Source organism: Vipera berus, assembly GCF_964194415.1.
Source record: "Vipera berus genome assembly, chromosome: 8".
NCBI lineage: Eukaryota > Metazoa > Chordata > Lepidosauria > Squamata > Viperidae > Vipera > Vipera berus.
The window spans coordinates 11,412,844-11,428,497 of record NC_138211.1 but is presented as its reverse complement, the minus strand read 5'-3'; the positions used below and the strand labels follow the sequence as shown (position 1 = coordinate 11,428,497).

The window sequence follows — 15,654 nt, the reverse complement described above, 5'->3', positions numbered from 1 at the left end:
GTTAGCACTATGGAATTACTTAGCCCTAGAAACAGACATGGAAGGAATGTCCAAAACTATAATTAAGAAGTTTGTACCTGTCCTGGTGTAACTATTTTTCTTTAGCTGAAGGATCTTTCTCTGTGCCCACCTCCGAGATTTTACGCCATTTATAGTCACTCAGTGACACTGGTGGGTGTGCCTTCTATAGGTGAGTGCAAAATGGGAAATGATCCCACAAACAGTTGGGTGTTAAGCTTTTTCTTCTTTAAAGAATGAATTAGACAATGCAAAATATTTGTTTTGCAAGAATTTCCTCATCTGAAAGCATTAAAGAGTGCTTGACTGTATTTCCTCTTATCGTTTTGGAGAGGAATTGTCATTAGGAGCACTTCAAGCAAAAATAACTGTGTGTTTGTGTCCGTGCATGCATTTCAAGTATGTAGACTCCTAGTTGTGGAAGAACGGGTCTTACAATGGTCAGATTCCACAAATTGTGTGGTTTCTGATATAGACAGCAAAGTCTGCCTTATATCTCTCTGTGCATGACAAAAGTGTTTGAGAGAGAAAATGGATCAGCCCCCTTTCCTGGGAACTATCTCTAGTTGTAATATCACTTGGTTGGTAACAGGTTTGCTGTAAGCTTATTGTACTGTATGAAAAGAATTCGCTTAGAGACAATTTATAAAATTGAAGGCTTTCTCCATTTTCTTTTTCTCCAAGAAAGAAAAATATCAGTCAGGCACTTCACCGTGACAAGGGGTACTCTGTACCTTATTGTTTTGCTCAAAATATTTCTTTCCTAAAAGGTAAAGGTTCCCCCGCACATGCGTGCTAGTCGTTTCCGACTCTAGAGGCCGGTGCTCATCTCCGTTTCAAAACCAAAGAGCCAGCACTTGTCCGAGGATGAATCCGTGGTCATGTGGCTGGCACGACTAGACGCCAAAGGCGCACGGAACGCTGTTTCTTTCCTACTAGGTGCCAATTAAGTATGGGAAGAACAGCCTCGATGCAGCCTTCTGCTTCTTACATGTTTTTTACCTGAATCCAGTGCTTTTTAAAAAAAGAAAAGAAAAAGAAAAGGTGCCAGAACTCACAAACGTCATCCAACCAGCCTTGCCTACCCTACCCTACAAGGTACCATCCAAAAAAGGTGCCAGAACTCCATTCTGGGCGTTCTATGACAAAAAAAAACCCTGCCTGAATCTAAGAGAAGATCTAAGGATAGGTCCCCGCCCCTAGTGACATGGTTGAAACTTGACAACAAAATGCTGAACCTGGTTTTTTATTTCAGGTTTTTATTTTCATTTCTGTTCTTACTGAATCAAAACTAAATGCATCCAGGTTGTGTTACAGACAAAGAATCAGCTTTGGCTCCGCCTCTTCCATCAGCATTGCCATGTTACGTCTTCCATAGCCCTTGGAGGCCAGAAATAAAACAATACTAAGAGGCAATCCGGAATTCACTCACAATTCGATGTTCCATTGCCATTCCTTATTTCATCCTTGCTAAAGCTTTAGAGTGGAAAGAACGTTTTTGAAATAAAACGTAACGATCTTAGGGCCTCCTCGTTTACAAAGACCAAGAGGCTTGTTTGGTTGAATTGAGGTACTCAAGAACCAACCAGGGAAGGCTGCAGATTCAAAGCAGCAATTCATTTTACTGCCATTAGTCTCCACATAGAAAGAATAATCCTTGAATAACCCATTGCTTCTGTAAAGATCCATGATGTTGCTTTCCTGAAAATAAAATAAAATACAAGGCTTGGTTAGGAAAGCCGCAGGATTAGCTACTTCTGTTTTAATCCATACATTAATTTTTCAAAAATATTGAACTGCAAAGAAGTTTTTTAAAAGCATGATGAAACAAACCTTCTACAGGTGTATTTCAGTTTAAAAGAAGCACTGTAAAAAAAGAACATGGAAATTTAAAGTAATATATATATCCTGCCCACTATAGTTGTTATTAGGGACGCGGTGGCTCAGTGGGTTAGGACGCTGAGCTTGTCGATCAGAAGGTCGGCAGTTTGGCGGGTCGAATCCCAAGTGCCACATAACAGAGTGAGTGCCTGTTACTTGTCCCAGCTTCTGCCAACCTAGCAGTTCGAAAGCACGTAAAAATGCAAGTAGAAAAATAGGGACCACTACGGTGGGAAGGTAACAGCGTTCCGTGCGCCTTTGGCATCTAGTCATGCTGGCCAACATGACCACAGAGACGTCCTTGGACAAGCGCTGGCTCTTTGGCTTTGAAACGGAGATGAGCACTGGCCCCTAGAGTCGGAAACGACTAGCATGCATGTGCAGGAGAACCACCTTTATAGTTGTTATTATTACTATCGATCACGCAGTCAGCTATATATTTACACTGGACTTGTCATTTTTGTTCACCTATCAAGTCTTTCCTAAGGACGTGGGATAGGCAGATGTTGTTCTTTATCGGTGTCAAAGGTATCATGGCAGGATGTAAGCTGTTCCATGTAAAGCTAGTGGCACTGCAGATGTTTTGGGATTGCACCCAAGGCACCTATGATTATTGGTACTACCTTTGTTTTCTTTTGCCATAATCAATCAACCTTTCTGTTGGTTTGTTTAATTTAACATGCCACCCATCTCATCAATTTGGCAATGAATACAATTCCATTTGTATTATAACTGCTGGGCACAGTTTGCATATTTGAACTTGGTATCAAACTTTAGTCATTGCTGTTAATTTCTATTTGAGTCCTAAAAGAACACATTCCAGATGTCTAATTCTGCCTTGCTGTGTGATATAATGTATAAGCAGGAACCATTCTTACTTCAATTCAGTTAAAATTCTATTCTGAAAATTTCCCATTGTAGCTTATTCTCCAATTTTACCCTCCCAAGTAGGATTAGCTAAAGCAGTTTACAACAAGCTTATACAGTACTGTTTCCATATTATTTCCTTCTGATGTTAAGAAGGAATTCATTGCTAAATCACTTTGCCAAGGTAAACTAGCCATAACAGAAGCTGAACAAATCAGAAACACTTCATTAAAAAGATATTATAAGAGCCATGGTAGCGCAGTGGTTAGAATAAAGTATTGTAGGCTAATTCTGCCGACTGCCAGTAGTTCAATTCTCACAAGCTCAAGGTTGATTCAGCCTTTCATCCTTCCAAGGTCGGTGAAATGAGGACTCAGACTGTTGGGGGCAATAGGCTGACTCTGTAAACTGCTTAGAGAGGATTGTAAAGCACTGTGAAGCGGTATATAATATAAGTGCTATTGCTATTATCTTCACCACAAACCATTTTTTCATCAGACAGCTAAAGCTACAGCTGCATTTTATTGTGGTAAATATATCCCAATAAACGGGGGGGGGGGAGGTATTGGTTTGATTGGAACAGGCTTATTCTTCCAAAGAAAGGGGTTTATGAGTGCACCATATACTGTAGTAGTTTTAAATGCAGTGTATAGATACGGTACATTAATTATAATAAAATAAGTAGGCAATTCAGAATAAAAGAATAAGAGAGTTGGAAAAGACCTTGGAGGTCATCTAGTCCAACCCCCTGCTTAGGCAGGAAACCCTCTACCAGGGGTGTCAAACTCAATTTCATTGAGGGCTGCATCAGCATTGTGGTTGCCCTCAGGGGGCCGGGTGCGTATGGCCTGGGTGGGGGTGGCCTACTGGGTGGGCGTGGCTAGAGTGCATATGGCCTACTGGGTGGGCGTGGTCAGCTCTACATCATTCGCATCAAGGGTGCCTATGGGTGCCTGGGCAGGAGTGGGACAGATCTGAGGGTCTCTGGCAGAAGGAGGGTCTCAGGGCCAGGGCCAAGGCAGTGGGGGCCGTTCCCTCACTGTTTCCAGGATGGCTTCACGGGCCACATGAAACCACTTTGCGGGCCAGATCCGGCCCCCGGGCCTTGTGTTTGACATGTCTGCCCTATACCATTTCAGACAAAAGGCTGTCCAGTCTCTTCTTAAAAACTTCCAGTGTTGGAGAATCCACAATTTCTGGAGGCGGAAATTGTCATTCCACTGATTAATCGTTCTGACTGTCAGGAAATTTCTCCCTAGTTCTAGGTTGCTTCTCTCCTTGTTTAGTTTCCATCCATTGCTTCTTGGCCTGCCTTCAGGTGCTTTGGAGAATAGATTGACTCCCCTCTTCTTTGTGACTCCTCTCTTTCTTCAGGACTTAAAATATGAAACTCACCAATATCTGTAGTTGAGGTTCACCATTAACTGACAACAGGCAGTTCAAGGCCAGGCATTTACCAGTGAGTCCCAAAAAGATGGGGTATTTTTTGTAGTCTAAGTTGTTGTTGGGGACCACAGCCATCAACTGTTCTGCAGAATAATAACAATATAGATGAGTCAACAAAAACAGAGAAAAGCATCTTTATTTGGAAGTAGAGTTTTGAATGAGAAGCTGTTGGTGGAAAGATGTCAATAACATTTTTTTAAAGGTATTGAAATAAACCATAAAGCAAGTATCAGTTAAGGTATTCATTAGGTCCTGAGTTATTCTATATCCACACAGATTAATTTTCAAATCATGTGGTAGCTTGCAGCTTGCACCCATTACTACATCTATATTACATGTAATTCTTGACTTATGACCACAATGGAGCTCAAAATTTATGTTGCTAAGTGAGAAATTTATTAAGTGAATTTTGCCCCATTTTGGCCACATTTGTTAATTGAATCACTGCAGTTTTTAAGTTAGTCACATGGCTGTTAAATGAATCTGCCTCCCCCATTAACTTTGCTCGTCAGAAGGTCACAAACGGGGATCACGTACCCCGGAACACTGCATAACCATCATAAATGTGAGTCAATTATCAAGTATCCAAATATAAATCATGTGACCATGGGGGATGATGCAACAGTGTGTGAAAAATGTGAAAAATGGTGCCACTAAATGACTACCTGTACTAATGACATGTAAATAACAAGATCTTTATTGATCATAAGAAGCATTGATCCTTCTGCACTGGAGATCTTTCTCCTTGGATCATTCATCTGAAACTATGTAATTCCTCTCCCCAAAGAGATGTGGGACTTAGATTATAGTGACCAGGAAGATAAAGTAACATTTTTCAATGCACCAGTCATTTGGTCTAATTCCTACTTCCCTAAACAGTCAAACAACAGGTTGTTGGGTTTTTGTTGTTGTTGTTTGCACAGTGAGATTTCCAGCATGACTATTTGGATTAGATTTGAAAATCTCATCCAGTCTCCAGGGTTGGAATAACTTGCCTGTATTTTAATTGCTCTCTGTAGTTCTGGACTCAGAGTTTCTTGCAATATATACCAGTAATATTATTTTGGACTTTGGTTATTTAGCATTTAGGCTTATAGAGAATACATTACAGCTCTCTCTAGGTAGTTTACAAGATAGAAGCATTATCTGCATATTGCTCTCAACACTCTGGGTCCTCATTTTACCGACCTTGGAAGGATGGAAGGATGAGTCAGCCTTGAGCCCCGTCAGGATCAAACTCTAGGCTGTAGGCCAAGTTTGCCTGCAATACCACATTTTAACCACTGCGCCACCAGGATTCTTCTCAACCCTTATCAGAATTTCAAGTTGACTTACAATTATTTGGCTTATTTATGTGTCAAGGCATCCAACACTTCCATTTTCCTTTCTCCCCCCCCCCTTGATTGGGGAATGCATGCACCCAAGCAACTTCTAAAGCCACATGTACCTTTATATGGAAATGTCAGGAGAAGAACAAACAGAAGTATCTAGATGAGCAAACTGGGCAAATCCCCTTCCGAGACAAGAATGTGGTGCAGAGGCAACTGAAAGAATCAGTCGCTCCATGGTTCTCCATAACAAGAGCAAGTCATCAGCCCTTGGTTATGTAACTACAGAATTGAGATATCTACGGAGGTTTCCAATTATCCCAGTCATGGTGGTCCCAAAAGTGCTTTTCCAAAAGGTAATTGGACTTTTTTTTTCTTTGAAACTGAACTGAAAAAGCTTCTTAGGTGAGAAGCAAAAATGTTTTCAAAGAAAGAAAAAACTAAGGAAGTCCAATTGCCTATTGGAAAAAGACACCTTTGGGACATCCAGAATTTACTGTTGTGATCAAAGTTGGCCTGCTCTCTTCTGGCCAATAGCATAAAGAAAAATTTGAGAATTACTAAAGTACTAATGTTGTACCTGATAATCTAGACTCCAGCGGGGCTGCTATCAGCTGATTTTTCTCAAAGAACAAATATTTCTGTTCGATATCCCACATTTGGAAGTTCCAGGGTTCAGTCACAATTTCTTTATCTGGAAGACATGGCTATGAGTGAGTAAAGAGATTTAAAATGATGAAAACATGTCAGATACTAGCATAGGAAGCAGGAGTCAGTAGAAGAACATTACAGGTAGTCCTTGACATACAACAGTTTGTTTAGTGGCTGTTTGAATTGACAGTGGTGCAGAAAAAAGTGACTTATCACTGCTTTTCACACTTATGACCATTTTCAGTATCCCCCGTGGTCACGTGAACAAAATTTTAGACGCTTGGCAACTGGCATGTACTTATGACGGTTGCAGTGTCCCGGGGTCATGTGATCCCCTTTTGCGACCTTCCAACAAGCAAAGTCAATGAGGAGGCCAGATTCACTTAACAACCGGGTTACTAGCTTAGCAACTTTGGTGATTCCCTTAACAACTGCAGCAAGAAGAGTCATAAAATGAGACAAAACTCACTTAAAAACTGTCTCGCTTAGCAACATAAATTTTGAGCTCAATTGCAGTCCTAAGTCGAGGACTACCTGTATATACAGGTGAAACTCAAAAAATTAGAATATCGTGCAAAAGTTCAGTTATTTCAGTAATGCAACTTAAAAGGGGAAACTAATATATGAGATAGACTCATTACATGCAAAGCAAGATAGTTCAAGCCATGATTTGTCATAATTGTGATGATTATGGCATACAGCTCATGAAAACCCCAAATCCACAATCTCAGAAAATTAGAATATTGTGAAAAGGTGCAATATTCTAGGCTCAAAGTATCCCACTCTAATGAGCTAATTAAGCCATCACACCTGCAAAGGGTTCCTGAGCCTTTAAATGGTCTCTCAGTCTGGTTCAGTAGGAATCACAGTCATGGGGAAGACTGCTGACCTGACAGTTGTGCAGAAAACCATCATTGACACCCTCCATAAGGAGGGAAAGCCTCAAAAGGTAATTGCAAAAGAAGTTGGATGTTCCCAAAGTGCTGTATCAAAGCACATTAATAGAAAGTTATGTGGAAGGGAAAAGTGTGGAAGAAAAAGGTGCATAAGCAGCATGGATGACCGCAGCCTGGAGAGAATTGTCAGGAAAAGGCCATTCAAAAGTGTTGGGGACTTTCACAAGGAGTGGACTGAGGCTGGAGTCAGTGCATCAAGAGCCACCACACACAGACGGGTCCTGGACATGGGCTTCAAATGTCGTATTCCTCTTGTCAAGCCGCTCCTGAACAACAAACAACGTCAGAAGCGTCTTACCTGGGCTAAATAAAAACAGGCCTGGTCTGTTGCTCAGTGGTCCAAAGTCCTCTTTTCTGATGAGAGCAACTTTTGCATCTCATTTGGAAACCAAGGACCCAGAGTCTGGAGGAAGATTGGAGAGGCATACACTGCAAGATGCTTGAAGTCCAGTGTGAAGTTTCCACAGTCTGTGTTGATTTGGGGAGCCATGTCATCTGCTGGTGTTGGTCCACTGTGCTTCATTAAGTCCAGAGTCAACGCAGCCGTCTACCAGGAGATTTTGGAGCACTTCATGCTTCCTTCCGCAGACGAGCTTTATAGGGATGCTGACTTCATTTTCCAGCAGGACTTGGCACCTGCCCACACTGCCAAAAGCACCAAAACCTGGTTCAATGACCGTGGGATTACTGTGCTTGATTGGCCAGCAAACTCACCTGACCTGAACCCCATAGAGAATCTATGGGGCATTGCCAAGAGAAAGATGAGAGACATGAGACCAAACAATGCAGAAGAGCTGAAGGCTGCTAATGAAGCATCCTGGTCTTCCATAACACCTCAGCAGTCCCACAAGCTGATAGCTTCCATGCCACGCAGCATTGAGGCAGTAATTGCTGCAAAAGGGGCCCAAACCAAGTACTGAGTACATATGCATGCTTATACTTTTCAGAGATCCGATATTGTTCTATGTACACTCCTTGTTTTATTGATTGCATGTAATATTCTAATTTTCTGAGATTGTGGATTTGGGGTTTTCATGAGCTGTATGCCATAATCATCACAATTATGACAAATCATGGCTTGAACTATCTTGCTTTGCATGTAATGAGCCTATCTCATATATTAGTTTCCCCTTTTAAGTTGCATTACTGAAATAAATGAACTTTTGCACGATATTCTAATTTTTCGAGTTTCACCTGTAATTTAATGAGGTTTCCCCTTCCCACTTCTGGACATTCCTCACTCTGCTGTTATACAAAGGAGCCAGGGAAACCTGCTCTTCAACCAGGCCTTTGATGAGAAGAGAGAGACCCCGCATGTCATAATGCTTGCCATCTCTTATCTTTATTTCTTATGTTCTATTGAATTGAACACAACAGGCTGGATTGTTGTGAGTCACCCAGTCGGTGGGAGTCAACAGCATGCAGGTTTTAATAAATTATGGTTGGTCACAACGTCAACCAGATGTTTAGGCTGGATTTGACATTGTTGTTCACCTATCGAGTCCTTTCCAAGGACCAGTACTATTATTGTGGTTAGTCACATAATCAGCTAGACGTTTGGCATTTTTATCGACCTGCCAAGTCCCTCCCAAGGACCTGGGATAGGCAGGTGTGATGGTGTGATGGGGTTAAAGGTATTGTTGCAGGAGGTAACCTGTTCCAAGGAAAGCTGCCTTTTGCAATTGACCGAAGGTGATTTTGTCAGTTCTGATGGTTATTATTATGCACCGTCTTGCAAACATTATTTCACATTCATGGCTCAAATCAAGGTGGCAAATGGCAAAGACACTGACTATAATTACAAATATATGTGTTGCTATTTCCCATGACCCATTTTGTTCAGTTCTGGAGATGAGTCTAAATTTCTCCATTGTTAAGAAACTGTGTAATGTAGCAATTGAACAAGTTCCCCCTTCTAATATGTTCATCTTGCAATGAGACGGTGGGCACGCACAGCCAAAGAATGTTTTAGATTGCAATCCTAAAGTTGCTATTCACCTTTAAATGCATGGAATAAATCTTTCAATTCCTCATCCACGGTTTTCTTCTGAGGTTCCATCTCAACAGTTACTGAGTAACTTACTCAATTACTGCTTGTACCTTTCAGGCTATTAAATGCCTCTTTCGCAGCTATAGTTACAATCCTGGAAGAAGCAATTGAAAGAGATTAGCATTATATACCACAATTCATGATAAGAAGAAGATTAGAGTCCACACTCATTCTAAGCAAGAAATGACAAAAGATCAAGCTCTTTGCTGCCTATGGATACCGTTAAAAAACAGAGCCAAGAAGACTGGATTATCTCAAGAGAATGAAAGGAATACACTGTTTTATTGTTCTTGTTATGTATGTAGGCACCTGCATAGCAACAGCCACCAGGGGGCGTTGGCCTGAACGGTTTTGGCGGGAAACCCAGTTTCGGCGGGAAACCTAGGGCCAACCCCATTGGCTGTCCGCTTACCTGGCTAGGTATTTAAGGAGGCCAGGTAACCCTCATTCCTCAGTACGCTACCCCCTTCCAGTAAAGAGCTGAACACGTACTCCGGCTGGCGTCTCTTCCTTGCGTCGGACCCACTACACTACAGTTCTCATAGGATTGATTGGATTTGTATTTCTTACTATGGTTTTGCAGCCTTTTTGCTAAACGACAAGTAGTGTTCAAATGCTTTAGATAAAGAAGGGAAAGGGAAAGGAAAGGAGAGAGAAAAAGAAAGGAGAGAAAAGAGGAAAAAGAGGGGAGAGAGAGAGAAGATAAAAAAGAAAAAAGAGCCCAATTCAAAAAAGCTACAGGGCAAGGAAGCAGCTTACTATCTAGGTTTGTGGACATGCCTAAAGTCAACTGAAAAAAAATCTTGCCTTCATTGTAAAAACCAGTCAAACTAGCTTCCTGGCCTATCTAAAGAACTTTTGACCTTCATATTTCCAAGAGCAGGATTCATGCATGAAAACGATTCTGCTAATTTAAGTTCTCCCATTGCACAACATGAGTAGATTTGTCTTCTTTGGTTACGTGAGCTAGCAATGGTCCTATTCTGGAATTTCCCTCCAATCAAATCTAACCCAACATTGCTTTGCAGCAAGACTGGCCAATTAGCGCTGTGTGTCTTGAAAGTGAATAGCAAACTTCAAAATTTGGTAGGCGTTTGAGGCTTTTTTTTTTTTTACTGAAATAAGAAACAAAATGGGTAAACCCAGTCTTGATTGTTATGTTTTTAAAAATCCATTTAAACATTCCCCAAACTAAGAGATCAAACAAAACTGCCATTTTTCCTGGGCATTTTAGAAACTGGGGGAAGAGGAAAATTTGCTTCGTTTGCAACTGAACGTCTTGTAATACTCAGAATCAAGAAGTTAGCCTCTTCCTAATCTCCCCTTGAATTTTTTTCCTTCAAGCATGTCTTTGAAAAGAAAGGCATGTTTGGTGGCCTATGCTTATGCACAGTTTTGCGTGGGACCCTAGAAAAAGTCATTCTTTAGCGGCATTTTTTTTTTAGTAGAGTTCTGAAACTCTAACCAAAATTCCTAAAAACCTTACACCTTCAAGGTGATTTCTCCTGCATTAAAGTCAAAAGAGGGTGGGTCAGCAATTTGATAATCTTTTACAAGGCTCAGCTGCGGAAACAGCTCTCGTTCACAATATTTCTACCTCCGGAACCAAGCAGTTCTCCTTCTTGTGCGGTTTTTAGACACACAGAAATTTATTGGGTGAAGCATTTGGCAACTGTTTTCAAAGCACTATGTTCAAAGACAGCTAATTTGGTAGGAGATATGCCAATCTGCTACAAAAAGCCCCATCTTCATCACTAGGGAATAAAATGAGTTTTCTTTTCAGACACTTCCACAGGTGACAGCCTTGCTTATGCATTTATATGAGATATTTGTAGTCCAGTAACTAGATTATAAGGGCTAGAGCAAACCAGGGAGGTTTAATTGAGTGCATTGAAGAAGAGGTATTATCTCTCACCTAACATATCTTAGAATATAGTTAACAGGATGAAATGGAGGGGGCTAGGCACATTAATCATTTATCCCTAGTAGCTGATACTATGGCATCAATATCTAACAATCAAAGTGCCAAAATACGAGATATGCCGTATAATATAAAATAAAATGAGGTCACTGTAACTTCAGTGATAGAAGGGTGATGCTGTGAAGATGTTGTACATTCCTAAAGAGGAACTGTTCTTTATTAAGAAATCCATTCCCACAATAATATTGGCTCCAGACTAAAAATCCAAAGAAATTTATTTATTTATTTTATTTTAATTCCATTTATATCCCGCCCTTCTCCGAAGACTCAGGGCGGCTTACAAGCTTAGCAGTAGCCTTCATTCTATGTATATGCCTGCTTGTTAGGGCTTTCACACACACCCCAAGCGGCATTATTACAAAGTCAGCTTAATTGCCCCCAACAATCTGGGTCCTCATCTTACCTACCTCGGAAGGATGGAAGGCTGAGTCAACCTTGAGCCTGGTGGGATGCGAACCTGCACTAATTGCAGGCAGCTGGTGTTACTTAAGGAGGCATTAGCCCACTGCTCCACCAATGTCCAAATGAGGAACTGAATAGATAAAGCCAAGCCAGTTTTCCAATTTGCTTCTCAAATCTTTCCCAAACTTTACAAAATAGAGTTCATTCAATTTGGCTGTCCCGCATGAGATGCTTAGCAGCATCAAGGTGGGCTGGAGAGAGATTGATTAGAAAGTGGTGCCGATCAGGAAGGGAGATCTAGAAAGCTCTTTCTGTTCTATTTTTTTCCCCAATTCTATGGCATCCTTTTAAAGAGACCCAGTTTGGTATAGCGGTTAAGGCATTGAAACCAGGCATCCTGAGTTCAAGTTCCGCTTTAGGCACAGAAGTTAGTTTGGTGACCAGTCCCTCTCTCTCTCAGCCTTAGAAACAAGGCAGTGGCAGACCACTTCCGAAATCTTGCCAAGAAAACTCCAAAGGCTTAGTCCAAGAGTTACCAGGAGTCAAAACTGATTCAAAAGCACCCACATAAGCATCCTTTAATCTGGCCTGGGATATTTGCTCCACAGGACAGGGCGCTGAATCCTCTGTCAGACCGTCCATCTAATTTAAACCCTCTGTATTTCCTATTCGAGATATTTAGACTGGGGAAAAATTAGACTTTGAGGACTCTGATTCTCTGTCTGACAACCCAAATGATTGCACAAACGGGAAAGAGAGATCTGAACATAAAAAGAAAAAATAATAATGGGAAAGATAATGGGATCTAAAAATTAATAGTACCTGAAGAGAGAGATCTGATCATTACAAAAAGGAAGAAAATAAAGAAAGATAATAGGAACTAAAGCAATTAGTACCTGAGCTGATCGAATGAGTCCTGTTCCCGTCTGTGCTTTCTTTCACTTTGGGTTTTGCCGTGATTTTGTGTAAGGTTTTAACAGCTTCCCAGCACATAAACTTCATTAATAAGTAGCAGTTTCAGAGATAGGCGTAGTATAAATGTAGCAGGAAGTTGCCTTCCCCTAAAAGAAGCTCAGTGTAGTTTCCGCAAAACTTTATTGTTTAACTTAACATGACTTTTAGTAAACTCTTTTATAAGGAGAGGAAGCTAACCTGGCCTGTTGTGTGGAGTGATTTTTCACAGGCTTTGTACGATTCTTCCAGGCTGAAAAGCTATAACTAGCATGTGGTGATCAAGAGTAGCAGGAAAAATTTTAAAAAAAGTGGTTGTCTGAATTAGCTTTTGTTAGATTTTTTTTAATTCCACCTTTATTTTTGGTCATCCCAGCATATTATTCCCAATATTCCCACTTCCTAGAGCAGGGGTAGGCAACCTTGGCTCTTTTATGACTCGTGGACTTCAACTCCCAGAATTCCTGAGCCAGCCACGAGTCATAAAAGAGCCAAGGTTGCCTACCCCTGTCCTAGAGTCAAATGAAAGAAAACACCAATTCCATATTATTGCTGTAACTACTCTGATATTAGAGAGGCTCATTTTATTGATTAGGCTTTGCTGTACCCTGGACTTCTCCTGCTATTGTGAGACTTTATTGCTAAAAATCTGACAACTCATTTTCAAGGAATCTGGCTTCCACGATACAGATCACAACAATTTAGGTTTCTGTATTGTCAAGTACAAATTCCTATATCTGGTTCAGTCAACATTTAAAGTAATGCCACCCCTAAAAGACTTTCTGAAAAGCAATACCTCAACAACTAGAATCTAAAGTTGATCCTAATCTTCAATTAATCACAAACTGCAGGTTAAGTAACCTTTACGGCATCCTAATTTATTTATTAAACAAATTATATAAAGATAGGGCAATTTGCCATGGTGTGCTTGTAAACCTTGACTGCTTCCCCAATGGTTATGCTTCAAGTTGTGATGAGTAGAACATCAGTCTTCACACACTGACTATGTCCTTGTGAAATGGCTGTGACACACCAAATAAAATATATTTTATTCATCCACACTCATGTACCATTACAAAAATAACATAAAAGCAATGCTATAAAACCATTAGACAATTACAAATTGATAACTGACTGATTGAGTAAGTGAGTGAGTGAATGAATGAATGAATGACAACACCATTTGGAGTTAGCTTCAAACAAAACTCCTCAGTAGAGTAGGCTAGTAATAGAAGGTGATAGGATATCAAGAGTACAACAGAATAACAAAGTTAGAAGGGACCTTGGAGGTCTTCTAGTCTAACCCCCTGCTCAGGCAGGAAAGCCTATATACCATTTCAGACAAATAGTTGTCCAATCTCTTCTTTAAAACCTCCAGTGTTGCAGCACCCACAACCTTTGGAGGCGAGTTGTTCTATTGATTAATTGTTCTCACTGTCAGGAAATTTCTCCATAGTTCTAGATTGCTTCTCTCCTTTATTAGTTACTATCCATTGCTTCTTGTCCTCCATTCAGGCGCTTTGAAGAATAGGATTTCTTCTTTGTAGGGGCGATAGTAGGCTGTGATCCCAATGAATTCTCCCGACCAACCCCTTTCATTGGTATGAAATAAGTAAAATGATGTAGGAGATGACCAGACTGAACTGGGGGAGAGAGGGGGCTAACATATCATCAGTCTTCAGTCCCTTCATGCCCACAAGAGATTTAAGTCCAGCCCACCTTGACTCTTAAGTGCTACCAATTTGCTTTGACAGTTAGCAGTTCAGATTCTTGCAGACAGCATTATCTTACAACAAACATATATTCATAGTCCACTGCCTGGGCTCCCGATTTCCCACACTTGACAAATTCATCTTAATAATGACCTTCGCTGTTGTCTTTTTTAGTCAAAGGTCTACTTGCAACTAAGGACAAAACACCCTATGGACAACGTTCCTCCAGGCCTTCCTGTCCTCTACCATCTTCTGGAGTCCATTTAAGCTCACACCTACTGCTTCAGTGATTCCATCCAGCCACCTCATTCTCTGTCATCCCCTTCTTCTATTGCCCTCAATCTTTCCCAGCATTAGGCTCTTCTCCAGTGAGTCCTTCCTTCTCATTAGGTAGCCAAAGTATTTGAGTTTTAGCTTCAGGATCTGGCCTTCTAAAGAGCAGTCAGGGTTGATCTCCTCTAGGACTGACCGGTTTGATCGCCTTGCAGTCCAAGGAACTCGCAGGAGTCTTCTCCAGCACCATAGTTCAAAGGCCTCAATTCTTTGGCGCTCGGCCTTTCTTATGGTCCAACTTTCACTGCCATACATTGCAACTGGGAAGACCATAGCCTTGACTATGTGCACTTTTGTTGACAGGGTGATGTCTCTGCTTTTTAGTGTGCTGTCTAGATTATTGAAGAGTTTAATGATACTAAAAGAATATAAACTAAAATCAGAAAGAAAGAAAAATAGAAAGCAAATGCAAAGTGCAAAAAAGGAAAGAAAAATACAAAAGAAAGGAAATAAAAAAGATCTAAGAAAAAAGAATATCCAAGAAGCGACTCCCAATGTTCTTTGCAACGTGCAGGCAAATATAATTTTTCCCATAATATCCCCCCCTTCTTATCCATTCACAAATCCAAAAATCATTCATTTCTGTCCAAGCACTGGCAGAAAGTTCATAAAGGGTTTTCAGAATTTTATAGAAGTATTTACTTTAACCTTGGTCAAACAAGTCAACTTTATATTCCGTTCTTTTGGTTCTGACAATCTTGATCTTTTTAAGTCATCAAACTGCTGTTCTGGGATAGAATTTCATGCACTTTTTCCCTTCTTTTTGAAATATTTCTTCAAGGTTTTAGAAACCATTTGCAAATCCAACATTAAATCCATGCAAGAACCTTCGAACACATGACCATGTTTTATAATAGTTTGGCTGAAAATCAGCATTTATTTTCAGTTTTGGGCAAAACTGACCGACAGTGAGCTACTGGCCCACTTAACAACTGTGATGGTCACATAACGACTGTGGCAAAAAATGGTTATGAAATCAGGTTGGTCAATTTATAACTGTCACAAGTTACAAAGGTGATGGGCTAGCATCATTATAGTCATAACCTGAAGTCTATCTTGTAGAGTTTGCCAACCTGGT

At 40.6% G+C, this 15,654-nt stretch overlaps 1 protein-coding gene across 1 annotated transcript; it reads right to left on the bottom strand.

Moving 5' to 3' along the window:
* Positions 1-1,213: 1,213 nt before the first annotated feature.
* Positions 1,214-12,774, bottom strand: LOC308671551 (interleukin-1 family member 10-like). Its single transcript, XM_081333798.1, has 5 exons — positions 12,477-12,774; positions 9,146-9,291; positions 6,121-6,234; positions 4,162-4,295; positions 1,214-1,719 (listed from the first exon to the last, which is right to left on the bottom strand). The coding sequence occupies exons 2-5, from the start codon at positions 9,204-9,206 to the stop codon at positions 1,489-1,491; spliced, it is 540 nt and encodes a 179-aa protein (XP_081189924.1). The 5' UTR covers positions 9,207-9,291; positions 12,477-12,774; the 3' UTR covers positions 1,214-1,488.
* Between the last annotated feature and the right edge of the window lie 2,880 nt (positions 12,775-15,654).

What these genes read in the sequence shown, in the direction of transcription:
- LOC308671551 (XM_081333798.1), bottom strand. Translation starts at nt 9,206, where the DNA reads ATGGAACCTCAGAAGAAAACCGTGGATGAGGAATTGAAAGATTTATTC. An exon ending in GCTGGAGTCTAGATTATCAG is followed by an intron (nt 4,296 to 6,120) that starts GTACAACATTAG and finishes ATTATTCTGCAG; the next exon opens with AACAGTTGATGGCTGTGGTC. An exon ending in AACCTCAACTACAGATATTG is followed by an intron (nt 1,720 to 4,161) that starts GTGAGTTTCATA and finishes TTTTATTTTCAG; the next exon opens with GAAAGCAACATCATGGATCT.